The sequence below is a fragment of the Culex quinquefasciatus genome, chromosome 2 (assembly GCF_015732765.1).
Source record: "Culex quinquefasciatus strain JHB chromosome 2, VPISU_Cqui_1.0_pri_paternal, whole genome shotgun sequence".
Lineage (NCBI taxonomy): Eukaryota > Metazoa > Arthropoda > Insecta > Diptera > Culicidae > Culex > Culex quinquefasciatus.
This window is the reverse complement of record NC_051862.1, coordinates 77,136,597-77,164,528: the sequence shown is the minus strand read 5'-3', so window position 1 is coordinate 77,164,528 and position 27,932 is coordinate 77,136,597. Positions and strand designations below refer to the sequence as shown.

The window sequence follows — 27,932 nt, the reverse complement described above, 5'->3', positions numbered from 1 at the left end:
GAGGCTGCCAACGTTCGGGAGGTTCCTGTTAATTTTAAGGTAACTGATATTGACGTAGATACTAAACACTTGATTAGACTTAGGAATGTTTATAGGAGACAATATCAACGGACTGGGGACTATGACAAAAAGATTTCAGTGAACAATTTGAACAAAATAATACAAGACCGACTTGACAATATCAGAAATCAAGAATTTTCAAAACATGTAAGCCAGCTTGGGAATTATTCAAAACCATTTTGGAAACTTTCAAAAGTTCTTAAAAACAAACCAAAGCCTATTCCTCCTCTTATTGTTGAGGATTCTCCTTTGATTACATCCGAGGAAAAGGCAAATGCACTTGGGCTTCATTTTGTTAGTTCACATAATCTTGGCGCTTCCATGACCAGCCGTAAAGAAACATCAGTTGCCAATAGTATTTCAACAATTAATAACTCTACCTTTGAATTTCCTGCAGATTCCCATGTTTCTGGTGAGGAAGTCAAAGTTGCAGTTAAACAAATGAAAATATGAAAGCTCCAGGCTTTGATAACATTTTAATCTAGTGTTGAAAAACAGAGTGATCAGTTCTTTCAACATCTAGCCAATATTTTCAATAAATGTTTGCAACTTGGTTACTTCCCTACCAATTGGAAACTGGGCAAAGTCATACCAATTTTGAAGCCTCAAAAGATCCAACATCGCCAACAAGTTATCGTCCCATTAGTCTTTTGAGTAGTCTGTCCAAACTCTTTGAGAAGGTCATCTATTCAAGGCTTTTGGATTTTACCAACGATAATAATATAATTTTGAACGAGCAGTTTGGCTTCCGAAAGGGACATAATACTGCTCATCAGCTTACGAGAGTAACTAAAATCATCAAGCAGAACAAGCTTGAGTCTAAATCAACTGCTATGGCTTTGTTGGATGTTGAGAAGGCTTTTGACAATGTTTGGCATGATGGTTTGATACATAAACTGTATTTATACGGTTTTCCAATGTATCTTATCAAAATTATCCAGCACTATCTTTCGGAGAGATCGTTCAGGGTTTTTCTGAATGGGATTGCTTCTGGATTATTCAACATTGATGCTGGGGTTCCCCAAGGAAGTATTCTTGGCCCACTTCTGTATAATATTTTTACATCTGATTTGCCTACTCTTCCTGGTAATGGTGTGTTGTCACTTTTTGCTGATGACACTGCCGTTATTTATAAGGGTAAAATAACCAGATATTTAGTTGGCCGTCTTCAAAAGGGTCTTGACGTTCTTTCCGAATACTTTGGCGACTGGAAAATTCGCATAAATGCAGCCAAAACTCAAACCATCATTTTTCCACTTTCCAAATCGGCCCGATTTGTCCCAAAGGATGATGTTTTGATTAAAATGAATGATGTTTCGATACCCTGGTCAAAAGAAGTTGTCTATTTAGGTCTCATACTTGACTCGAAACTTTTGTTTCGACAGCATGTTGACAAAATATTGAACAAGTGCAGCATTCTCATCAGGTGTTTGTATCCTTTGATTAACAGAAAATCAAAGCTATCTTTGAAAAATAAGTTAGCAGTTTACAAACAAATAATTTACCCCGTTATTGAGTATGCAGTACCTGTTTGGGAGTGTTGCGCTAGAACTCATAAATTGAAGCTCCAGCGTGTCCAAAACAAGGTACTCAAAATGGTTTTGAATGTTCCTGGCTGGACAAGATCAAGTGAGGTTCATGAATTAGCAGAAGTAAAAATGTTGGATCAGAAGATTCAAGAAAAATGTTTGAAATTCAGGGAAAAATGTGCTATATCTGAATACCCCTTGATTCAAGGATTGGTTTAGTTTATTGTAAGTTTAAGTTAGTTTTAGGTTAGGTTATGTTTTCTTAACATTTTTTTTTCCTCATTGTACCTAGTGTTACAAAAATGATAAATCATATACTTTTAAAGTTAAGAAAATGAACAGTGTTTAAATCACGAAAAGCAAACTAAAGCTGAAGAGCCACAGCTGACCACTTATTATGTAAACCAAATGTAATTATTATAAGAAAGATTCAATAAAGTATATTTAATTCAAAAAAAAAAATTCAAAAAAAAATTTGGCGTTAATAAAATATTCGGACTTAGACTAGTAAGCAATCCACCTCGCGTCGACTTATCTCTATTGAAGAGTCCCGGAGGGGTTGTACTTTAAATGGCGCTATTAATTGATTAACTTTATTCTGAGGATTTTTCAGGCCAATAACGAACTTTTGGTAAAATGAATTATTTCAAGCGACTTTTTTATGACCAAGTTGAAGTTATAATATTGACACTACAACCAAAAAGATCTAGCAGCCCTATCTGCTAGCAAGACATTTTAAAGAAGGTAAGAGCGGATGGAGTCGCTGATGCGCTTTCGAGAATGAAATATCATGACAGACGTAATACAATCCATTCAGGTTATACAACTGCAATTCGATCAATGCAACGCAAATATAGGACGGCCGAACCTGAAAGGATGCAAAACAAGCAGAATAAACAATACAAGCAGGAGCTTGATCAATTAAAATGAGAGAAAATAAGAATATCCTCATTCAATATAATAAAAGACAGTTTTCTTAAAATCAGCCTTAAAAGTATTCGTGGAGCAGTTCCTCGAAATAAAATAAGGCAGTGGAGTGGCGAAATGATCAGAGCATTCTTCACATCACGAGGTATAAAACATAAGATAATACCTTCTAGAAAGTTTGTTGGAATTTGTTCAACACATTCGCTGAAGGTTTGTAAGCAAAAATTGAAATTCGAGTAATCAGTTCAGTGCCAGCTTGCTTTCGATATAAGCACAAATTACAATCACCATTTTTTTTTTATTTTTATTTTTTTTTTTTTGCAATATTCAGATATTACTAGCAAAGGCGATCAACCGAATGCCTATTGCGTATACGCTCGCAGAACGTTTACCCTGGTGAAAAGAATAAGTCTGTTATCCTTAAGAAATTAACAGCAATCCACAGGGCGATAATCTATTTTAAACCTTACCTTTATGGAAGTAAATTTTAATAGAACAAGAAAGTGACCGCTGATTAATACTGAAGACTGTATCATAGATATAAATAAAGTCATAATTAGATCGCGACATGCCCCGGGACCGGAAGGTCCAAAGGTTCGGACCGGATATTTCGGAGTTGAGAAAAAGTGGTATAAGGGGGGTGTCCTCTCTCATGCCCGTTATTGGTATGAAAACGCGTCGTGTTCTAATCGTTTGAAGATGATTCAGGCGCTTGCTAATTGAAATTAAAAGTGGTTTTGCTAACTATATATGAGTCTGCTTGAGAAATTAAGGTACTTTAAGCAACGTTAAGAGATAAGAGATCAAAGTTTAGCTTTGATCGCTACCGATATCGGTAGTGCCGACCAGCACTCCAATCACCCTGTCAGCACAAAATGTGCTATACCACCGTGGCCCTGTTTGGCCAAACTGAGTTTATTTTACACAAGTAAACTCGCTAATTGCTGAGTCGGCAAGTATCAAGTACCGTGTAAAAAGAATATGGCCCTTCTCAAATTCGACGTAATCTGCGTCGCCTACGAGAATTGGCGGCTGGCCCGACAATCTGTATAGGTTAGCGACATTACTGAATAGAGAATAAAAATCAATCGCGTTTGGAAAGTTAAGTGAACAAATCTCCACATGGAAATCGACATCAGAAAATTTTGCAGCATTAACTAGAAGGCAGTCATTGGATCTTTTCCCATATCACGACCAATGACAAGACTAATCAGGAAGCCTTAAATGAACTGAAAAAAAACTTCAAGAGAGGTAGTAGAAATAATGGTCAGTCGATACCTTGAAAAAATCTAATCGATTTTAAAGAAATCTGGAGACAAAACATGCTAAGCAAAAAATCAAAAAACGAAATCAATGTATTCCATGAATGGTCCCTTCCGCTACCAATTAAAACCGAATATTTAAAGAAAAAAGTCCATGCACTCAAACCCCGGGGTCCCTTTTTAGTTTGACACCCCTTTTACACTGAGTTCACACACACTATCAGACGTTTGTTTTGATAGTGTGCGTGAGCGCCGTGTAAAAAATTACATTTCGTCACTTTTTAGTTAGACTTTGTCGAACCAACGGGGTGCAAACTAAAAAGTGTCAAACGAAAAAGTGACCAACCACCGGGGGTTGAGTGTACATCAAATTTGTTAAGCAGAAACATAAATTTGCTAAACAAGATAACCAGATCGTAAGCACATGTTCGAATGACTCAGGGTGGACACCAGATTTCGGCTGTCAAATTCCTAGGTTTTCTCCCTATACAGAAGTTAAAACCAGTTAAAAATTGTTTTGTTTTGAAGATTTATTTAGAATATTTATGGACAGCAGGAAATGAATACAAGACAATTTAGAAAATCGTTTTCATTTGAAATAATTTAAATTCAAAAGTTAACATTTGAGCAGAGAACAAAAAACTAGTTTACACCATTTATACAAATACACAACAGAAAACAGAAGAATTTTGCGGGCAGTTTAGATTATGATCCCCTAGGTGTACTCAGCCCGAATTCCCATTATGAGCTGTATTGGTTGCGACAGGACCTGGCGCTTTGATTTTGAAGTTTAAATGAGATTTAACCCGTAAGATCGATGCGTTTTGGTTTTTGCCAGTTTGAGCCCCTTAATGATTTTCGCATTTTTCAAAAACCTAATGAGCTTATAGTTCGTGTTCTAGTTGTACAACTTTGTCGAAGAGTGCGAAAAGATTCGTCTACAGAGTTTATAAAACCGCCGCTAAAATCTTAAAGGTGGTTTGACACCAACTGTTGTCAAACGAACGGGGTCAATTTTTAGTTTGACACCCTTTTTACACGGAGTTCACACACACTATCGAACGTTCGTTTTGATAGTGTGCGTGAGCGCAGTGTAAAAAGTGACAGTTCGACACTTTTTAGTTTGACTTTGAGCAACCAACGGGGTATTGTCCGTTTCTTTCAAAGGTACACGCCGCGCGGCATTTCAGAATGTGCCATAAACATTGTTGCCAGCGATTTTCTGCACTTTTTGTGCAATAAAAAACATACCTGGCAGCAATGGCAAGCGATTCGAAGAAGGAGATAAATAAAAACAAAACGCGCAGTATGGGATTTGACAGCGCGCATTTGCCGAAAGTGCGGCGCGTCGTTTCGAGGCTGGTATGCCGCGAGTCTTTTTCAGGAATACGGGCAATACAAACTAAAAAAGTGTCAAACGAAAAAGTGACCAACCACCGGGGGTTGAGTGTTCTGGCAACCATTAGCTTGCTTGGTTGCATGAGCATCGCGACGCCTACTTCAATCTATGTAACTATATAAGCTCACAAGGTTTATGAAAAATGCAAAAATCGCTGAGGGGCTCAAAACTCTCAAAAAACGAGTTAAATCTCATTTTAAAGTCAAAGCGCCAGGTCCTGTCGACTGATTGGTGGCTCATATTTAGGAATCGGGATCCGTACACCTAGCAGATCATGACACGGACGCAGCGGAAAAAAGTAGACGGGCAACTTTGCTCGATTAATTGTACAATTTTGTTACGAAGAAATATGATAGTGATAACAAATCTACAGTATGTAATTTAGAGTTACACAAATGTAACATCAAATTTTAATCGATGTGTAAGTCAGGATTACGTAATCCTAAGTAACAGTTAATTAGAGATCCTTGTAATAATGAATTACAAAAGAGCTGTAATCGAGATTTTCCAAACATGAGGTTCATCCGATCGACCCCCGACTTTCTCGGTTTTTTTCTAGGTGTTAGATACATAGATTCTAGCCAAGAGATGCACTAAAACTACAACATATTAAGCTGCAGTACGTTCTAAATGACATTCGACCATCTTGTGCGTCAGCTCAAAAGATGATATTTTCCGTCATCTAAAGCTGGTATTCAACTGCGTAAGAATGCAGATTCAGATTTTTCCATATTTTTCAAACCACAAATCGTTGAGTATCGTTGAAAATATTTCATTTGTGTGAGTTGATAGCGAACGCACCAGCTTATCTGACTGAATTTTCAAGTTGAGAAGATGCTGAACTATCTAGGAAATCAACGTAAACTGCCATTAATTTGGAGCATATCCAATTAAGTATTTTCATTTTTTATTATTTGCTAGATTCCTCCAAATGTCTACAGTGGATAACAACTGGTTGCTACAACTTTATCGCTTTTTTCTCTTTATCTCAATCTACGTAGTAATTGCTATTTTCTTCCTATATCACACGCCGTTTTTCTTAGCTAGTGGAAGGTGCCATCGTAATTATACTTTTGCATCGAACGAAAAAAAAATCTCTACTTTTTTCGTCTACTATTTTTTATGCTTTGTTCTACGTCCAAGTGGAGCATTTGGTTATTTTATCTAGCCAATATCTCTACAAGCTAGCGACAACAAGTTTAGTTTGCTTTTATGGCACATGTCGCACTGTTGGCCATATTTTGTTTCCTCCGTTTTATCAAGAGACCATATAAAAAAACTTTGTTTCTCTCTCGCTCGCTAATATGTACAAAAAATCGTCGCACGTCATCGTCCCATTTGCGGGTTTAAAAAGTGTTGATTCGCCTTAAATCTTTAACCCTAAAAACTTACCTAAAAACAAATGCTGCTTCCTCCTTCCCTTTTCACTTACAGGTGGTTCCTACTTCGCCCGTTCAGCACCAGCGGTTTGCTGCCGCCGGTGCTCACTATCGTGGGCGGATGGTCGCCGCTGCCACTGTTCAGCAGATCGTCCGTGCTCAGCACCAGCGTTTCGATCTCGTCCTCGTCGTCCGGGTAGTCGTCGTCGCACGCCACCCGCAGCACCGAGTCCGAGTCGCCGAGACCGCGGTGCACCACGTGGGGCGCCTCGTTGAACTCGTCCAGCTCGTCCATTCCTGGGGAGATTTAGTTGAGTTTCAGATGTGTTTGTTACTAGTTTTATAAGAGTTTTTAAACCTTTTTTAAATAAATCACATACGACCTTGTTACTTGTGGGATTAAACCTAACCTTTAAGGTACCTGTTTTCGCAATTCGCAATTTTCAGTGTAAGAACGGGCCTTGACCGATCTTATGCACCAGGTTCCCGACGAACACGCACTGCCCTTACACCTACATCTCACCCTTGCTCTGAGTCAGTACGAGCAGCACGCTAGAACACGCTTTGAGTGTTCGTGCCAGGCATGAACACCTTCTTTTCCGGTTACGCATTTTAACTCGGCCGGGGGTGGTACATTAAGTAGGGTTTGATGTAAGTATAAGTGCCTAACCATTTATAGTGTGCCTATCAACTTTCATTAAAGCAAAAACTGTTTTATTTTTAGTTTGAATTCAAAAACTTATTGTTATTTACTGTGTATTGTTTTTTTCTGAAATCTTCCCTATTGTTGAGTCTGTTTATCTGTTGCTATTTCTTTTGTCGCGGTGTTTTGTTACAATTTTTGGTCCTAAGCATGTTATAAAAGTTTACCAAAAATGCAATAGTAATATTTGTGTTAATCCTTTAACCATTCCATAAACCTCACTTGTTTGAAAAAAAGGGTGAAGATTGAAAACAATAGACAGTAAAAGAGAATTTATTTTACAAAAATCAAGTATCAATAGTAAGAGAATGATGAGCGTATTTTGAAGAATAAATATGAGAAGCTTGATGTATTAGATGTAAAATTAGACAATAGTTAATAAATAGAGATACAAAACAAGCTTAGATTATAGTAATGATAATTTATAGGACAGATAAAGAATTATTCAAATAAATAAATTCGCAATAAAATCAAAAGAGATCAATTGATAGAAAAGAGTGAAAAAGCTTTGAGAGATAAGAGAATCAAAAGTTAGTAAAATTAAAATCAAATGTTGGATATTAAATAGAAGAATCAGTGAAGAATTGGGAATCAGAAGAGCAAAATAAAAATAGGAGATAGGTGGTAGCTGAGAATGAAGAGAAGAGAAACCCCGTTGTGCGACGTTTCAGGTACATCCACAGCAGTTGACTCAACATACTGCGAATCAAAACAATACCGTCTACTATCACAAATTACTTCCCTTTCTCACATTGTCGCGCCCCTTTCTTTTAGAAGTCTCGACTCTGACCCGCGGTGGTCAAAGGTTTACGATCCGTTTCCACAGGCCACCAGCTAGGTCATCATGAAAACCAAGCCAACGTGGAGGTAAAAAAATAGGACACTCGCAAGGAACCAGAGCTATACTGTTCTGATCAAGATAATTCGGATGATCGTACAGAACTACGGATGTAGTTAGTTACGCTCCTTCCAGGATGTTCCTTACGTGGACGTCAACCGAAGAGCACGCAACAAGGTCAGTGCCCTTGCATGCTCTTAGCTATCAATCCTTGGCCTGCAACCTTTAAGGTACCTGTTTTCCAAGCAAAATTTCGTTTTTCTGCATGTTCAAAGGATTTAAAAATAGCATCGAAACTTTATTCCCATTAACATAACATTTGAGGTTACTGTTAGTAGTTCGCTGCAAATTGTCACACAAAATGGGTATGTAAATGTTTGGAATTCTGTATCTTGAGAAAAGATTTTCTGATCAATTTGGTGTCTTGGGCAAAGTTGTAAGTTTTGACTTGGACTGTTTAGGAAAAAATAGGCACATTTTTCACATTTTTTATTTTTATTTTAATGACTTAAAGCCAGTTAACACTGCGAAAAAAATTCCTCTCTCTCGAGTTCTCGCCGCGAGTCTCGAGCTGCCGAGAGAAACTCATCGATTGCCCGTGCTCTCCTCTCCGCTCGCAAACGGGCTTTCTCGCGAGCCAAAATTGCCCGTTCGCGAGAAGTTGAACGTGTTAGAAAAGAACAAAAAAACATACAGCGATTGAAGCTACACCTCTACACCATCGCCTGGTTCGCATTCATAAACCTGATAAACAAATTTCTAGCTTGGGACGAACGGCTAGCACGAGGCGCTCGCGGTGAGAGCAAGAACGCGAACGTACTACAAGTTCTCTCCCTCGCTCGCGAGCGGGAAATGCTTTGCTTCTTCCGCTCGAATTCCAACTCTGCTTAAAGTAGAACTGTCAAAATACTTTTTTTTATTTCCGAATTTTAGGAAATAGTTCTAAAATGTAACTTCTGGGAATGTTTATACTTTGTCCTACTTTTTTCCATTTTTTTCGCAAAATAACATTTCTGTGGAAAAATGTGCAGATGAATGATTTTGAAATTCATCTGCACATTTTTCCACAGAAATGTTATTTTGCGAAAAAAATGGAAAAAAGTAGGACAAAGTATAAACATTCCCAGAAGTTACATTTTAGAAAATTTCCGGAAATTTCGAAGTAGACATTATTTTCTGTCTTAGTTTTATTGAAAATTCACGCCATTTCGTAGTTTTTCTAAGATCGTTTCTGATCCCCTTTCACTTCCAAATGACCAAACTAATTCTTATACAATTAGAAACTTTTTGGTAGTAGCACAATTATGAGCATGCTTTTCAAAGCATATTGAAATAAATTTTGCTTCAGATTTTTTTTCCAGATTTTTATTTTTCCTTTGTTAGGTAGTAATTTTGAGCAACTTTTGTTCTATAAAAAACTTTACTTTTCTGTTACTGTTAAAAACTTTATCATCCCGGTACGAGAATCGAACTCACGACCTCTGGATTGGAAATCCAGCACGCCGTTAGTCGAAACCCATCCCCTACCGGTCAGTATTCCCAGTGAGCAGATTTACTCTTTGAAGGGATCTGACTTTGCCGAGCCAGACAGGAATCGAACCCATCACCTTCCGCTTACAAGGCGAAACCCATAACCTCACGGCCACGGAAGCTCGGCAGGTTAGGTTTTTCTGGTTTCATTTTCAGAATTTTAATTTGCATTTAGGGCGTTGAAAATATTTTTTTAAGTTTATGTCACCAAGTCTAATCAACTGAAAACAATTTGAAATGAATATTCCTACGCTTGCGTTTTTTGCCTATAACATTTGATAGAATTGACCACAATTTGTTTTTTCAACAATAAAAATGTTCGTTTTGACAAGCTCTACAATTGTCTAGAAGAGCACAAAACTGTACAAAATAGGGATGCGGGTTTTGGCCGGATATATCCGTTATCCGGATATCCGGATATCCGAATCCGGATAGATGACCCGGATAATATCCGGATCCACGGATATCCGGATAATTATCCGTAATTATCCGCTATCCGGATATTTTTTTCATCAAAATAAGAAAAATACAGGAAAAATAGCTGCCGCGACAGGGGGTGCTAGATTTAGACAAATTATAAAGCTAATTAGCTTAAGGTCTTAGAAAAGACCTGAAATAACAGCACCACACCGAAAATGACGCATAAATTTACAAAAATTTAAATTGATTGGCATAACAACCCAAAAATTGATTTCCTTTGACAGTATTTCCATTTAACTCCTTTTCAATTGATGTAAGCTAATTTACTATTATGAGTCTGGCAGTACTGTGCATGAGTTACACCCGTTACACCCCTCACTTACACTTACATTGGCAACGCATGATTGAAATTTCTTTTATATGAAATGTGACAAAAATCCACGGAGTTTTTTAGGTTTTTATTGAATATCTCAAGATTGAAATCGAATTTTGGGGATCAGTGAAGGTCAAAAGGTGACGTATTGTGAGCTGCACAAAAATGCACATACGACCAGAATGCACGTACGACAAGATGGCACGACAACTTCAAAATATTGGACTTCTTCCGGTGCTGTTATACAAAAACAACACACGCGTATGTCCTTCGGGTACAGACCCAGACATTTTGTTGGCTCGCAATAATCGAAATTCCAAAAATTTTCATGGTTTTCGTTGCAAATAGAAGGTAATTTAATTAAAAAAAAAAAAAACTAAATTCCTTGGATCTGGTTTCGTAACCCGTAACATCGCAATTTCTTTTAATATGGTCATAGTAGTCTCTTGTTCAGAGCTATCTGCAACACATTTCTTTCAATCCGGCCCAGGAATGCCACATGGTAAATGTATGTAAAAAGTCTGTGTATGTCTGTGCATTTATCTGGAAATCAAATATTACAATTATTACAGTCATAGAAATCCATCAGAAATAGCATTTCGTAGCATTTGAAGATTAACGAAATAAGTTTCGGTAAACATTTAAAAAAAAATAATTTATTGAAGTTTTGCAAAAGTCTGTGCATCTCAAAAAATGTCTGACACAGGCTCAAATATCTGTGAAACACAGACAAATCTGTGCATCTGTTATCCTTGATCCGGCCTTCCCGGCGTTGGTTCCAATTGGTCATTAGTATGACAACATAGCCGGTAGAAATAAAACATATCATGCGACGTATCAAACTTTATGGAATTGAATGAGGAGTTCTACAAAGTTGATTGAACCATAATTTGACCACGATATATGAAAAAAGGGTGGGCCTCGTGGCGCGGTGGTTAGCGGCTTCAGCTGCCGATCCCTAAGTTGCTATGGGGCGCGGGTTCGATTCCCGCCTTATCCTCCTGGTCTTCTATCGGATGGGGAAGTAAAACGTCGGTCCATTTGCGTAAAAGAGGTTTTGGGTGACTCACCACACATAACCTTCGGACGCCTAGAAATGACCAAAATTACCACTTTTCTCAAAAGTTGTATGTATTTTGATATCATACACAAAGTCTCAATATTACGCCCAAATCAAATGTTATTCTCTAGAGCAAGTGACTCCATATAAACAAAACAGGCTTATATATAAAGCAAAAAAAAGTAATTCTGCATATGGGCACAGAGACAGATCGGATTTGAAAAAAATCTTTAATTTTACATAAGAAACTCGTGAAATTTTAACCAGTTTTTGATGAATTTAAAAAGAGGTAAAAAGAGAAAATGACCATCCTTCAAAATTTTCAACCTTCCTTAGTTGATTTTTTTTACAGTATCCTGGCTTAGCCTACGATAACATATCTACAAAGTTTCATTTATATCGGAGAGGGCTGAGTATAAAAATTCCTGAAAAATTCCTGATTTGAACAGTTATTGCAATCTTTTGTGCAAAAAATGTCAATGGTGTGCAAAAATCTCCACAACTACCAAATTTTGTTGAAAATATCCGGATAGTACGGATAGTGCGGATAATTATCCGGATATCCGGTGATCCGGATAACGGATATCCGCACGGATCATTATCCGGATATTCGGATATCCGGATATGCGGATAACCGCATCCCTAGTACAAAATGATCTAGTGGTATAAAAAGAAGAAACACGATTTAACTGAAATATTTCTGGAATTAATTTTATGATTTTTGCCAATTCTATCAAAAGTTATAGGCAAAAAACAATTTAAATAGCTAAATATCAAATTAAGATAAAATGATTTAAACAAAAAAAAACCTCCGAGATATTGTCAGCAAATGCACTCTAGAATGTGTACTTTCAGATGCTTCTAAGAGCGAGTTCAAACTCCACAACCTTTTTAAGTTATTCACATTCCAAAATGGCGTCTTTTTCGTCGTATTTTGGCCATAACTTTCGTTTAAAAGGACCGATTATTGTTCTCTTGGAAAAATACAAACTAAGCTCTACAAATGTCTCGAAGACACCAACTCGCTATGACTTAAGCCTGAGTTGATAAATCCAATAAACTCAGTTTTTCGTAAACTTCTTAACCTAAATTACAAAAATGGCTCTAAAAATTTCAACATGATCACATAAGCGGTATTTATTTACTTTTTTGAAACCGGATCTCACCTATTTGTATGAAAACTATATCCGGATCAATAATCTGCCATATATTTGGATAGATATTTTAAATACCTTCTAGCAACACTGTCTCAATTTTAACCACTTACGTAATAAAACGCGTTACGTAACAAAACAACGCTCCATTAAAGCTGTCTTAAAATAATTTATTCTATCAGCAAACCTCCTGACGCACAACGCCGTCGAGACCCACAATAAATAACGTAACGAAATTTAGAGACTTGCAGTTCCACTCCCCAAACTTTCAATTACTAACCTGAATAATTGGAACCGGTCAGCAGCAGGTACTGCCCAGCTCGATTTGGCCACAGAAGTCCCATCATCACACAGTACGCTAAACAATCGGCTGAATTCGTTATACCTGCAAGAAACAACAGACTTTAGTTCGAAATCAATCAAATCGACCAGTAAGGATCACCCACCTAACAACAGCTTATACCGCCACAACGGACTCACGTTCACGGCAATGATCGCCACGATCGGCAGATAGATGAACCACACGAGACTCGAAGCGCCAAAGTGCAGCAAAAAGTCCAACTTTTGCGTCGAGTGCTCGTACTTCATCGTGGTGCGGAGCTCCCACAGGAACCACAGCATCATCGTGGACCTGTTGGAATGAGTTGGATGGTTTGTATGCTATCGATTTGAGACAGAAGTTGATCACTTACCTGCAAGCTAGCACCAGCCATCCCGGCCACGTCTGGTACTCGTCGATATCCGAGATGATATCGACTTCAGTCTGAAATGATGAATTTATTAGTTATTAGTTGAATTCAGGATTGGATTTCATCGACCTACCCTATTCCAAATGTACAAAAGAACGTGGATTGCGCAGTACGGTATCCAGATGACCATCAACAGTATCCAACTGCTGACGGAGATCTGAAGTCTGGTGACGGCCCAACCCTTAGCCAGCAGTAGCAAGATCAACATGAACGATGTCTGCAAGAAAAATAAAAGTTTTAATCAATCCCAATCCAGAACAGCACCTCCCCAAAACTCACCCTACTGAAAATATCGAAAATATCCCCCATAATGGCCAACTTCTCGTTCCCCACCCCGTTCATCGCGTACCGCACCGTGTGGGTCAGCAGCAGACACACGCTGATAAACTCCAGCACCAAGCTGACCGTGAAGAGTCGCGTAACGGGGTGCTTCTGCAGCCGCACGGCGTAGATCTGCATCGGGACCATCACCAGGTAGATCACGAAGAAGATCAGATACATCTCCAGCGTGTTCTGGCGATCGAACGAGAAGTGAAACAGCAACGGGTTGAAGAAGGACACGCTCTGCCGGTTCGGGTTCCCATTGACCAGCTGGATGTCGAAGTTGAGCTGGGGAGGTTCCACGTGGTAGCGGCGGTAGTCGTAGTAGTGCCACCGGCAGGTCGTCTCATTTTGGTAGCAGGACACCAGCGAGACGTACCAGAATCTGGAAGGAGAGGGGAAGAGGGTGAATTATGGTGATGGAAAGTCGTCAACCTTCGTTACGGTGATAGTGTTTGCCTTGAAGATCAAGTTTCTTCCGTTAAGTGCAGTTTAATTATGAATTCAGTTCCGAGAAATCAAGCTACAAGTAGTTGACCTTCCAGCTTTTGGTACATCTACTGTGAGAATTATTCAGATCGGGAAATATTTAACTGATCACTGTTTATACTATTTTTGAAAAGCTTACTGCAAATTTCAAAATACATGAAAAGAAATTACTTTCAGTACAAACAGAAAAAGGATTTGTTTGGTACACGTGACATTATAATTAACAAATTCACAAAATTTTCGCTTACCAGAAGGACTGACCGTTTCCGTTCGAGTGCCAAGAAGTAAATGGCGGTGCATCGGGAATCGCGATGGTGGCTAGGGAAGACCACGTTTTGGAAATAGCTGCGTTTGCAGTTTCAAATTTCGCGCGCATTTTATGCACAAAGAGGTTGGCACGACTAACTCGCATGCAACAAAGGATCGTTACCAGTGTTAACACTTGCAGCCCCAAAGGGGGTCCAAAAAGTTAGAAAACAAATCTAGTATTTTTTACATACCAGTATTTTTTTTTACTTTTTGGGTGTTTTTGAATAATAGATTACAATTTCAAAAAAAAAAAACAATACGCCATGGGTTTCCTATGTACATAAAACCTTTTGAAAAAGTAATCCTGACCTGACTCAGCCCGTTTTCAAAATAATAAAATTTTGTTTATTGGACATTTTAATGTATTTTCCTGCGTTTAGAATTTTGAGCTTATTATTACGATAAAGTAGTCAAAAACACTTTTTAAAAGTTATTTTGGGTTTCTCTGGGTTTATGTGATCAGTTCAAAATATGACCAAAAATCAATATTTTGACACTTTGGCAGTTTTTGACAATTAGCTCCATAAGAAACACATTGTAGAAAAAGGCAAAAACTGCTTGACGGCGGATGCTCCATTCAGATAGAGCGGAAAAACACATTAATTTGAAAAATTTTCATTGTAATTAAACATATTGATTTTGACTTTTTCAAACTAAGATGCTCAAGTTTGAAGAAAAATATCCCTTTGATTTCCCCTTTCGAATGCAACGTGGCGTTGAAAATTTGGCATGCGCCTTTTCGGAAAATTTGAGTTTTGAAATTGCATCTATTTACCCTTTAAAATGGCTGTAACTTTTGACCCTCAAGTAAGGCGTCCAATTTTCCCGGGTTTTGAATTTCCCGGGAAACGAGAATTATTTTTTTTAAATCCCGGGAATTCCCGGGACAGCTGTCTTAATTCGATACATTTGTCCTGATTAGCCAAAAATGTTTGATGAAAAATTACCTAAAATGATATTATTTTTTAAATTAAAAATCACGAATAAACGTAGGCTTTTCAAAAATATATAAATTCAAATAGAATATAATTAAAGTGCTGGGGGGTCTCGTGGCGCAGGGGTAGCGGCTTCGGCTGCCGATCCCGATGATGCTATGAGACGCGGGTTCGATTCCCGCCTTATCCACTGAGCTTCTATCGGATGGTGAAGTAAAACGTCGGTCCCGGTTTCTCCTGTCTCGTCAGAGGCGCTGGAGCAGAAATCCCACGTTAGAGGAAGGCCATGCCCCGGGGGGCGTAGTGCCAATAGTTTCGTTTTCATAATTAAAGCGCTAGGCATTTTACGGATCTATAAATTAAAATTTCAACTATTTTTCCTTATAATGCTGATAAAGGCTAATTTTTTTTATTGATTTCTAAGTATTCAACTGTTCATCTGACCAATTTTTTTCCAATTTCGCAAATTCTCGGGTCAGAATATAAAAATTTCCGGTATTCGGGGATTCCCAGCTTTGCAAAAATACCGGGAATTCCAGGGATGGATGACTTTTAAGTTCGTCTTGATTCAGGACCATCTGACGCCGGAGAAGCAGGGTGTGCATCGGCTGACTTGGGAGCTCTGCAAGCTTGGACTCCAGAAGCCTTGGTTCTACAAGGGTTCTACCTGGGTCACCCACCCCGAAACCCAAAAACGACTCCGCGTTGCTGATTCCAAGGACGTCGACGAGCTCCAGTTTCTTCTGGTCACGCAAGGGAAAGTCAACACAAACTCCAACCTCGACAATCAGGTAACGGTATCAGTCGACTAAATGGAAGATATTGAGCAATATTTAGACTTTCAACATAATAACAAGTATTTTGACAAAATTGACGATTACGACAGGGAATTTCAGAACTTTAACGGTATCTCAATTTTACAAGTCAACACGAGAAGCATTAACAAGATTGATCGATTTGACAATTAGTACACTTCGACCAAATAAACACTGACGCTGTATGGATCTGACTCTAGAATAAATGCACAGTTGTGTGTTATTTATAAGTCCAAAAAGTTCAATTATTCATATAAGTCCAAATATTCATTTGCGGATAACTACCTAACTTGAATTGAATACAAGATTTAAAGCAACCTATCCGAAAGCTACTCTTACTCTTAAATCCCCGACATTTTAATTAATAGCCAAAAAACGTTTCTTTTAAAACCTGTCTGACTTCTTTTAAAAACAACAAAAAGTAGATTAACAGTTCATATTTTACAAGTCGCGAATTGAAAAAGAGACGACCATTTGATCGTCAGAATTTCAGTAGATCCTCGATTCGCAACAATGGTCGATACAATCATAATCCGACAACCGTTAGTTCAACAGATCAACGAATTTAGTCCGATATCATTTCACTATTGATTGATCGAGACTCTATGGAAATTTTGACAAATCATAATGGTTTTTATGCTACTTGAATGAAAATCACCGATTCTGATAGAATTAATAAATTCACTGTTACTAATTTTGTCCCTAAATAACTAAAGGCAAAGTATAAAAAGTTGATATTTATAGTTAAAATCCTAAATTCAACAAAAACTATTTTTTTAACCCGCGTCCTAACCTGACACCCACATTAAGATAGGGAAAAATCACATATGTAGCGGTTCATTGTACAAATGTGATATTTCCACTATCAGAGAACCTCCTTGTCTCGATGACAGCTTACCGGCCATCGATTAAGCCCTGAGACTACGCCAAAGTGGGTTCTCGCAGCATGAAGTGGTGTCCATGTGTAAAAATGGAAGCTTCAGCAATATACTGAACACTTCGATTTTATTTCCACATCGAATCAAATCATACTCTTTGCCAAACAAGCATCAAACCTATGACACTCATTATGACAAAGCCCAGGGAAGATTGATCGATTTGACAATCTTAAAACTCAAATCTCAAAATTAATTTTTAAGCCTCAAATTATTGTTGTCAGTGAAACGTGGATTCCTATTAATTTAATTCAACTTTACAATATTGATGGGTATGAGTCGTTTTTCTCGTGTAGACGCGATGGACGGGGAGGGGGATTAGCTGTTTTTGTCTCAAAAAAACTGAATTTTTCTGTTACTGTAAATCAAGAGGTCTTTTCTTATTCTAACTCTTTTCATTTTTTGCAATTAATAGTTACTGGTTCTTCTAACAAATCACTCATTATTTCTGCGTACTATAGACCCCCAGATGATACAATTTTAACTGATTTCTTGCAACATTTAGACAATACTTTAGATTCCGATGTTTCTGCACATGTAGTTGTGGGAGATATAAACATTGACTCTAATTCCTCTTCAAGGAAACTCTGTAAAAGGTGGAGCGGCAGTGGAAATAAAACCGCGTGTACGTTTGTCAAAGTTATATTCGAGAGTGGTTACAGCAGAGTGAAAATATCTGACAGGAGTTGAGCTACACGCTAAAGGGCGTTTACTCATTACTTCTTGTTTACTAATCTACCACAGACAAGTGGACAGCTTAAATCTCCAACACACCTCCTTAAGCTGATCCGCTGATCCCCATCGCTGATCGGTTGCGCTCCAGCTTGATCCGTTCCAAAGACTTTGTCAGGCCGTCCGCCGTCTGCTCGTCCGTGCTGACGTAGGTCAGCTTCACGATCTTCTTGTCGAGGGCGTCACGGATATAATGGTGACGAATGTCGATATGCTTGGTACGCGGCGTGTAACCTCCATTCTTGGCGATGCAGATGGCGCTCTGGTTATCGCAGCGTAGCTCGATCGGTTGCTTTCGTCCCAGTTGAGCCAACAATCCGTGCCACCACGAAGCTTCCTGAACAGTGGCAGCCAGAGCCATATACTCGGCTTCACAGGTTGACAGCGCGACAGTCGGCTGTCGCTTGCAGCTCCAAGCAACTGCACCTCCTTGCAGCATAAAGATGTAGCCACTTGTTGACTTCCGGTCGTCCAAATCCGATGCCCAGCTTGCGTCGGCGTACCCGACTAGCTCTGTGTTGCCGTGCTTCCTGTAACGCAGCTTCAACCCGCACGTGCCTCGTAGGTACCGGAACAGGTGTTTGACTGCTTCCCAGTGCTTCGGCCCAGGATTTGCGTTGAAACGACTCAGTTGGTTCACTGCGTGCATAATGTCCGGCCGGGTACAGGTGGCCAGGTACATCAGACTTCCTACGGCTTCGGGGTAGGGAACTCGTTTCATCTTCTCCGCCTCGTCCGCCGTTTTCGGCGCCATCTCCTTGATCAGCTTCACGCACGGGTTCGATGGTGTCGACACGGGCTTGGCGTTCTGCATGTTGAACCGGGTGAGCATCGATTCAATGTATGCTTGCTGGTCTAGCGCGACACAGCCTTGTCCGAGGGTGACGCGGATGCCCAGGCAGCTGCTGACAGTTCCCAAGTCCTTCATCCGGAATGTGCTGCTCAGCTTGGCCTTGATCTCGTTCTTCACCCCTTCGTCATTGGAAACGATCACGACGTCGTCGACGTAGATTGCGACGAACAGTATCTTTCCGTCGGCGATCCGATTGTACAGGCACGGGTCGTACTTCGAGGAATGCAGACCAAAACGTTTCAGTGCGGCGTCCAACTTTCCGTTCCACACTCGGCTTGACTGCTTCAATCCGTAGAGCGCTTTGTTCAAGCGGCAGACCAGGTTGCGTCTGGTCGGGTCCTCGAAACAGGGTGGCTGCTCCATGAAAATTTCCTCTTCCAACTCGCTCTGCAGGAAGGCGGTTGTGGCGTCCATCTGGTCCATCGACAAGTCATATCTGGCGGAGAGCGCGAACAGATATCGCAGGGAACTGTGACGTACGACTGGCGAGTAGGTTTCGTCATAGTCTTCCCCTTTCACTGCGAAAATCCTTTCACAACCAACCGCGCCTTGTGCCGATCTACATTACCACTCGCGTCGTGCTTGGTCTTGAAGACCCACCGACACTTGATGGCCTTTCTGCCCTTCGGTAGTTCCGTCAGCGTCCAGGTGTCGTTCGCCATCAGCGCCTCGTACTCGTCGAACATGGCCTTCTTCCAGCTTGCAGAGTCCTCTCGAGACAGCGCATCCTTGTGGGACAAGGGATCGCCGTCGACTGCCAGACTCCTGGCTGTGGCCACCACGCAGCTCGTGTCGCGACTCGGCGGGACCGGGTCATCGGATTCCTCCGACGAGTTGTCCTCGCTGGCGTCGTCGTCGCTGGTATCGGTTGGTTCGACCTCCTGTAAGGGATGTGGACGCGGCAAACCTCTGAGCGAAACATGGAAATCATCGTACTTGCCTGGAAGTTTGTGCTCCCGACCGCTGCGCCTCAACTCCGGTGACAACGGAGGATTTGAAGATGATTGCGGTGGGAGCACGGAGGTCACGTCGGTCACTGAGCCAGCTGTTTCCTCGAACCCGAGAAACTCGTCCTCGCTGTTGTCGACATCCGGGACACGGTCCGTGTCGGGATTCTCCAGCTCGTTCTCGGCGGCGTCGTCGATTTCCACAAAGCGATTCGGCGAACCACTTGCTGTCGGCGGCACGTACGGTTCAATGTCCAGCCGCACCACTTGCTCTTGACGTTGATCCTCCTGCTTCTCCAGTACGCCTTCGTTGATGAAGCGGACCTCGCGGCTGCTGAAGACTTTCCGTGACTGCGGGTCGTAGAACCGATACCCTTTCACGTGTTCGTCGTAGCCGACAAAAATGCACTCGTGCGACTTCGGGTCCAGCTTCCGTCGCTTTTGTTTGGGGATTTGGACCATCGCTTTGGTGCCGAAGATTCTCAGGTGCGACAAATCCGGCTTCTTGCTTGTCCAAACCTCTTCCGGCGTCGATTCGTGACCTTGCGTGGGAGACCGGTTGAGCAGGTAAACAGCTGTGCCCACGGCTTCCGCCCAGAACTTCTTCTCCAGTCCAGCTCCGAACAGTAGACATCGAGCGCGCTCAACAATTGTGCGGTTTCCGCGCTCGGACATGCCGTTTTGTTCTGGGGTGTAGGGGTTCGTCATCTGGTGCACGATGCCGTGCTGTTTCAGGTAGCTTCTCATACCGTTGTTCACGTACTCCTTCCCGTTGTCACTTTGCAGCACCTTCAGCTTGCGCTCGGACTGGCGTTCGACCATCCGGTGAAACTCCTTGAAGGTTCTCAAGACTTCCTCCTCCGACTTCGTCTTCAGGAAGAACACCCACATCTTTCGGGAACGGTCGTCCACGAACAGGATGTAGTATCTGCTTCCGCCCATCGATGGCACTTCGAACGGTCCGCAGATGTCGGTGTGAACCACATCGAGCATCCCGGTAGCGCGCGAACCCTTCTTGTTGAACGGCTGTCGTGTGTGCTTCCCCATCGGGCACACCTTGCAGTCCTCCTTGTCGGTTCCGACGATCTTGATCCCGTTGGCGAGTCCACTGGCTAGCTTTCGAACGCTCGGCAAATTCAGGTGTCCCAGGCGCTGGTGCCAGACCTCGAGACCAACCGCAGACGAGCAAGCGAGTGCGCTCTTCGTTTCCTGCGATCGCAGATCGAGCTTGAACAGTTCCCGGTAACGAGTTCCAGTTGCCATGACGTCACCGTCCGAGTTCAGCACCTTCACTCCAGCGGAGTTGAAGATTACCGTGCAGCCTCGCTTCACGATCTCGTTGACTGACAGCAGGTTCGATGACAGCTCCGGGATGACTTGCACGTCATTCACGACTATCGGGGAATCCGGGCAACTTTTCGGGGTGAGCTGCATCCGCCCCTTCGCCACGACCTTCATCGCCCCTCTGTTGGCTGCAACCACGGTTCCTCCATACTGCTGAAGATCCTCCAGCATCGCGTCTGACTTCGAAAAATGGTTAGATGCGCCGGAGTCAAAGTACCAGTTGTCATCCTCCTCGTTGAGTGCCGACAACACGGTGCACCAAGCACTTCCGTCCTTCTTCGGCTCCTTCATCTTGCAATCACGAGCGATGTGACCGTAGTTGTGGCAGCGCCGACATTTCGGTCCTTTGGATGTGCTCGGGTGACTGCTGGGTGGATTGCTCTGGTGGCTTTTCGTCGACTTCTTGTGCTGCTTGTTGCTTGCGAACGCGGCCCCCTCCGACGGAACAGACACCTCCTGCAGCAGCTTCGTCTTGATTAGATCCCCTGTGATTGCTTGTCCGCAATTTTCCAAGGCCATAATCATTGGACGATACGATGCTGGCAATCCGTTGAGCAGGAACGATCCGACCCACTCGTCCGTCACGTCAAAGCCGATTCCGCGCAACTGGTGTGCGGCCTCCAGGATGTCGGACACAAACGCTTGCATCGACTCGCTGTTGTCCAGCCTCGTCGACGTCAGTTTGTTGATTAGCGCCATCCGTCGAGTCAATCCGGAATCCTCGAAGACATTTTCGAGCTTCGTCCAAGCTTCCTTCGCCGTTTGCACCCCCCTGAGGTGGTGAAAGTTCGATTTGTGGACCATGAGGATGATCCGCCCCTTGGCCAACTTGTCCATCACCGGGTCGACCACGGCGCCTGCTGCCGGTTCAACTGCGTCCCAAAGGCCTTCAACCTCCAACATCGTCTGCACAGCGAACTTCCAATCCGGCCAGTTTTCACGGCCCATCAGGAGCTCCATCGGCGGCAGATTCGACAGGGTTTGCTTTGTGGCAGCGCGCCCGGGAGCATCAGCTCCGTCTCCGCCCGTGGACATTTCGATCGCGAAACTTCCGAAAAAACTCGCGGCGAAAACTTTTTAACTCGAACAAACGCGTTCGAACAGGCCCATAACCTGTAAAAGGTGGAGCGGCAGTGGAAATAAAACCGCGTGTACGTTTGTCAAAGTTATATTCGAGAGTGGTTACAGCAGAGTGAAAATATCTGACAGGAGTTGAGCTACACGCTAAAGGGCGTTTACTCATTACTTCTTGTTTACTAATCTACCACAGACAAGTGGACAGCTTAAATCTCCAACAAACTCGATAAATATTTGAATATAATTTCATCCTTTGGTTTTGCAATAACAAATACTAACTTAACGCGTCCATCTAGCGAATCAATCATTGATCACGTTTTGTTTAACTATCATGAGAACTTTTCAAAAATCAACGACACCATCTATAATCCAGACAGCGATCATAATTTTATAATTTCATCTATCGATTTCACTCTTAATAACAATCCACCTGATATTAGAACATCATACTAACTATACTAAATTGTAACAACTTCTTGAAATGAGATTCAGCCCAGCTTACATGGGTAACTACGAAGATCCTAACGCTTTTTATGACTATTTCATTAATACCTTGACCAAATCTATATCGGAGAGTACAACTAAATACTTAATTAAAAATAAAACTTCTGCTTGTCCATGGGTCAATGATAACTTACAGTCTTTATACAACTCATCTAGGAATCTAAAGAAAAAGAAAAATAAGCTTTTATCTCAAGGTAAAAATGTAGATCACATCGAAATCAAAATTGAAGCTCATTCTGATAAAATTAAAAACTGTTCAAGCGTATTATATCAAAATTACTATAAAGATAAATTTTCTGGTTCAAAATCCACAAAGAATATTAGGAATAACATTAACGATGTTCTTGGTCGAAAACATAAAGATAAAATACCTAAAACTATGACCAAATTAACTGATTCAGGTGTGAAAGTCACAATTGATAGCCAACAAACTATTGCAAACGAATTTAACTCTTTTTTTACTTCAATTAGCAAATCATTAGCAAATAACATTCCTAAAACTTTGAACGATGATATTAATAAATTTCGTACTTTGAAAAACTGCCAACGATGTTTCAACTTAGAGCCTACAAATGAATACGAAATAATTAATCTTATTGATTCTCTTAGTAATAACACTAGTTGTGGACATGATTAAATTTCTGCATTTATTTAAAAAAAGAGGTGTTCCACAAGGCTCGGTTCTTGGACCATTATTTTTCATAATTTACTTAAATGATTTAGCATTCATATATCTTAAAGGTAAATTGAAACTTTTTGCTGACGATTCTTCTTTTCTGTATAATAACAAGTCTGCTTCCGTAAATGATAAAAACAACGATGATCTCAAAACTCTTGTTGAATATTTCCGAATTAACAAATTAACTTTGAATATTAATAAATCAAATATAATAAATATTAAAAACTCTAATCGTTCCATTCCAAATAGATTGACACGTGGTTTATGGGTGGTCCCCTAACAAAAAACAGTTTTCCTGATGTTAAAGTCATAGATGAATGCAAATATCTTGGAATTATCTTAGATAACAGACTTAATTAGTCACCTTATATAAATTCATTATTACTAAAGCTTAACAAAATAACTGGAATCATTTATAAGGCAATACAATAATTACGGCATATCACAACATAACCAGGATTGGAACATGTAGTTGATAAAAATAAGATATTTTAAGGGGTTGTTTGAGCTGGGGTTGTTCAAATATTACGTCTAAAGATTCATTGATATTTAGAAATGTTTTGAAAGTTGTATTTATAACTGTAATCATGTTCAAAGCATTTTGTGAGAATTTTTGTTTCAAAATATCAATAAAAAGGCTCAAAAACCTCAACTAAGAAGTTTATTTTTTTCTTGTTCTTTCTTATAGTGACAAAGGCAAAATCAGGTCACATATCTAACAACCAAATTAAAGTATATTAATAACATCCCTTTCAAAACAGATAACAGATAGCCATTCCTAGCTTAAGACAAAGCACAGATAGGCCTTACTCCCCGTGCAACGATAACACAACTTTCCAAGATAACACTGCATTCAACACACTTACCTCGGCACGTTCGGATCGCTAATCACGTACGTGAACTGACTCCCGGCGACCACATTTCCGGGCGCATCCTCATCCGGACAGAGCTTCCCACTGGGACAGGGCACCCTCCTCAGGTAGTCCGCTTCCGCCCCCTTGTTGCACCGACTATTGAACGCGACCTTGTCCAACTTGTCGAACATCCGCTGACAAGCCACATCCCTGTTAAAATTATTCCTGTTGGCGTAGTACTCGAGGAAGTTATGCTTGTCTAGGACCGCCAGAGTTAAGGGGACGGTGAAGTTCGTCGGGGAGGTGATGTTGCCATAGATGTAACCGAACGTGTCCGATTCGGTGTTTTTCTGGGAGTGCTTCTCCGTCTTTTGGAAGCCAAACTTGATCAGAAACTGGAAGAACCCGTCCACGGCGAACGTCCCCGTGAGGTGGGCACTCTCCGAGGGGTGGTTCCCCACGACCAGTGCGAGCAGGACCAGGCCAATCGCCCCGACCCAGTTGGCAGAGGATAGCTGCATTTCGTAACTTTTACTTTCAACGGAACGCAACCGAGCAATCCCCCAGTTAAGGTCGCCCCCCCTTGCACAAGCACTTGCTTTCCTTGCTCCTGGCCTTAATTACTAAAACAGATTACACTTCCTTCCCTTCCCCAGGCCAATCGTCGTAGCTTTTTTTGCGTGAATTCCTTCGCACTTTTCGCGTTTGCAAAATCACTAATCCGCACACATTTCTGCTGCTGAAGTTAATCCAGTTTAGGGTTTGTCAACCCCCCTCCAGCCGTCGACAGTTTGCTGCAATTTTGCCTGGGTTTTCGCTTAGGTTTGCGAGATTTTTCTACACTAAAATAAAGAGGAAAAAAAGTCGCGAGATTGTTGGTTTCTGGTTTGCGCGAGCAGAGCTGAAAGGAGACTTGGTTGTGTACATGCAAGCAAAAATATATGAATGAAGTTTGACGTTTACAACCATGGCTTTCTATACAGCCAGATATATTTACAGCCTTGGTTTACAACGCTCGAGCCAACGCGATTGACAAGTTGCGAAAGAAGGTGAGGAGAAGAAGGGAAAACAAATTACGAGAGAATAATCCCGCTTTGAGCAGGAGCGTAGTGAGATTAGATTGAAAGGTGGGGGCAGTTTTGAAAAAGTTTTTAAATTAAATATCGTTTTTAAACTTTTCAGAATAAGGCTTTCTAGTCACAAATTTACCAACACATTTAAAGTAAGTTTACATGACAGCTGGACGTTTGTTTGCATCAGGTTACCAATCTCTTTCTAGCAAAAGTTTTTTGTCAGGAGACTTCTAGCTGGTTTTTTTTGACTGGCTGGCGAATGAGTTTGACAGCTACCAAATAACAGCCATTCTATTCGAGCAGTGGAAAAAAAACATCAATAAATTTAAACGACGGGAGGATGGCCGATTTCCGAAATTCCTCCGCTGAGTGTCTCTACACGGAACCGTATTCAGCCGGTAAAACGGGACGTCCAGTAGGGGAGGAACCGGCGGAAGTGGTGGTGGAAAAAAACATTGATGGTACAGACGACAACGTCTGTTAAGACACCGACGCTTGATTTGGGCACACGCGAACCAGCTGAAGAACCGAGTTTCGAAGATTCCTGCTAATTTCTATTTTGCGAGACCATTGCTCATCATTTTGGTGGCACACACATCCACACGCAAGATCAGAGGTTAACTGCTTAACGAAAGTCGCCATCAATATCTTTTCACTTGCGGTAAACTGGTTAACTGCTTAACAAAAGTTGCTACTTTTCGTGAGAGTTCGCTTAAAATTTCATCAATTTTGGCAGCACTAAGCAGACCCAAAAGAGCGCTGGAAGAAAAAAAAGAACTACGCTGAAAATAGAAAAATAGGCGTGGCCCAATGCACTAGACTGATTAGAATGCATTTTTGGAATATTTTTTTTAAATGCTTGTAAAAGGAAAAGCATAACTTTTAATAAAAGTGAAAACACATAGTAATCCAGAGGACGCAGTCCGAACAAAAGTCATCGAATTTTGTGGCTCCGTTACTATTATACCCTTTGGAATTGCAGTGCCTTCAGGCGTTATGTTTGAAGCGTTATGAGATCATATTTCATCAAAGTAAACTCAGGATTTTTTTTAGATTTGTTTGTTTTGACAAGTTATGTCATTGCTGAAGCGATTTTTTTGTGAGAATTATTTTTTTTTATTTTGTAGTTTAAATAATTATCTACATAATTATTCAAACTTCGCAATTTAAGTGAAAATCAAGAGCATTAACATCGGCGTTCACATCAATTTATCCATTAACTGTTTAAATGACGTAGCCATTGATCAACTTAAGAAGTTTCCTCCTCCTTGATGGTCCTATGTTGTGTAGGTCTGATTTCAGAACATCATTGCTGAATTCACACGGTTGCAACGCGAGGACATGTACTAAATTAAAAACATTTCAGCTAGTTCCCCGCAATGAAGACAAGATGCTTCATTTGCTCGTCTAATGGTGTGCATATATGCATATGCTGTTGATGTTCTGTTTTTCATTGATCAGCAGGTAAAGGTCAATTTTAGCTGTTGAACTAAGTAACTTGCTGATATAATAGTCCATAGTCTCGATAATGAGAGAAGTCAGGGAGAAACTACCTCTAAATTACAAATTAAAATAATCCAAATAAAGGAAAAGTTAACTTCCATTCATTATCACATATTTTGCGGTTGGTATAAATCGTCATTCACCAAGGGCTGGTCATAGAAATTAGTTTAACCGTTAGTCACGTGAAATCACAACCAAACGTCCGGTCACACATGTAAATGGTTAGTTCCGACTTCAATAGGCCGGTGAACCAAAACTGCAGCGTACATGCACAAAACGCACACTTTTATTGAAGAGAAATCTCAATTTTATATAATCTTCACGGGCATTCTTTACATTCCTATCTGCATAGGAAACCCATGAGGGATAGGTTGTTTTGAAAATTTAATCTAGATTTGAAAGTAAAGCCACCAGAATGTACACAGAGAATGGGAAAAATTGAAAACATGAAAAATGCCCATGGTTGCTGTGATAATCATAAATAAGTAACGCCTCAAACGTCAGTTTGCCCCGAGACCTAACGAAAAGCAAATTTGTTGCTGAAGGGGGGATGTACCACGATGTACCGCGTAACGCAACCATAAATCAAATTCAACTGCTTCCTCTGGATTACTCTGTGGTGAAAATAAACAGAAATGTTCACAAAAAGTTGCTCTACTCGTTGGTGTATACACTGAAAGAATCCAACATAGTAATATCAAGTGTTATTTCGACGGTAACATTTCAAAAGGCATCATGTACATTTTGACACTTTCTGGGTTATTGTATATTCTGAAAGTACTTCTAATAAGCTACCTCTCCACCAAAAATGAGCAAAGGTTGCTTCAGTAAAGTCTGTTAAATCATGATTTTAAATAAAGTAACATAAACAACATCTCTGCCATCAGCAGTCCCTGTTTATATAGCCCTGTCAACCTGTCAAACAAAAGGCTACATAAACCTCGTGACGAAAAAAAAGCAACATGAAAAAAGCGCCATGTACATTCGGCGAAGAAAAACGAATCATAACAAAACGCCCCCCTCAGTGACAGCAGGGTGATATCGACGTTGATGATTTCAAAAGAAGTTATGTTTGTTTTTCTCAAATAAAATCACGGAAATAATGTTTTATTGAATATGGATGATCATGTATCAACAAAGACCGAGCCACGTAGCCCAGTGGTAACGCTTCCACCTCGT

The 27,932-nt window shown here is 40.7% G+C and overlaps 1 protein-coding gene across 1 annotated transcript; it reads right to left on the bottom strand.

Moving 5' to 3' along the window:
- Positions 1 to 4,949: 4,949 nt before the first annotated feature.
- LOC6042458 (integral membrane protein GPR180) lies at positions 4,950 to 25,125 on the bottom strand. The gene is made up of 7 exons (XM_001851520.2): positions 24,190 to 25,125; positions 13,663 to 14,089; positions 13,457 to 13,600; positions 13,327 to 13,397; positions 13,081 to 13,265; positions 12,915 to 13,019; positions 4,950 to 6,853 (listed from the first exon to the last, which is right to left on the bottom strand). Exons 1-7 carry the CDS (start codon positions 24,696 to 24,698, stop codon positions 6,606 to 6,608), a joined length of 1,689 nt encoding a protein of 562 aa, XP_001851572.1. The 5' UTR covers positions 24,699 to 25,125; the 3' UTR covers positions 4,950 to 6,605.
- Between the last annotated feature and the right edge of the window lie 2,807 nt (positions 25,126 to 27,932).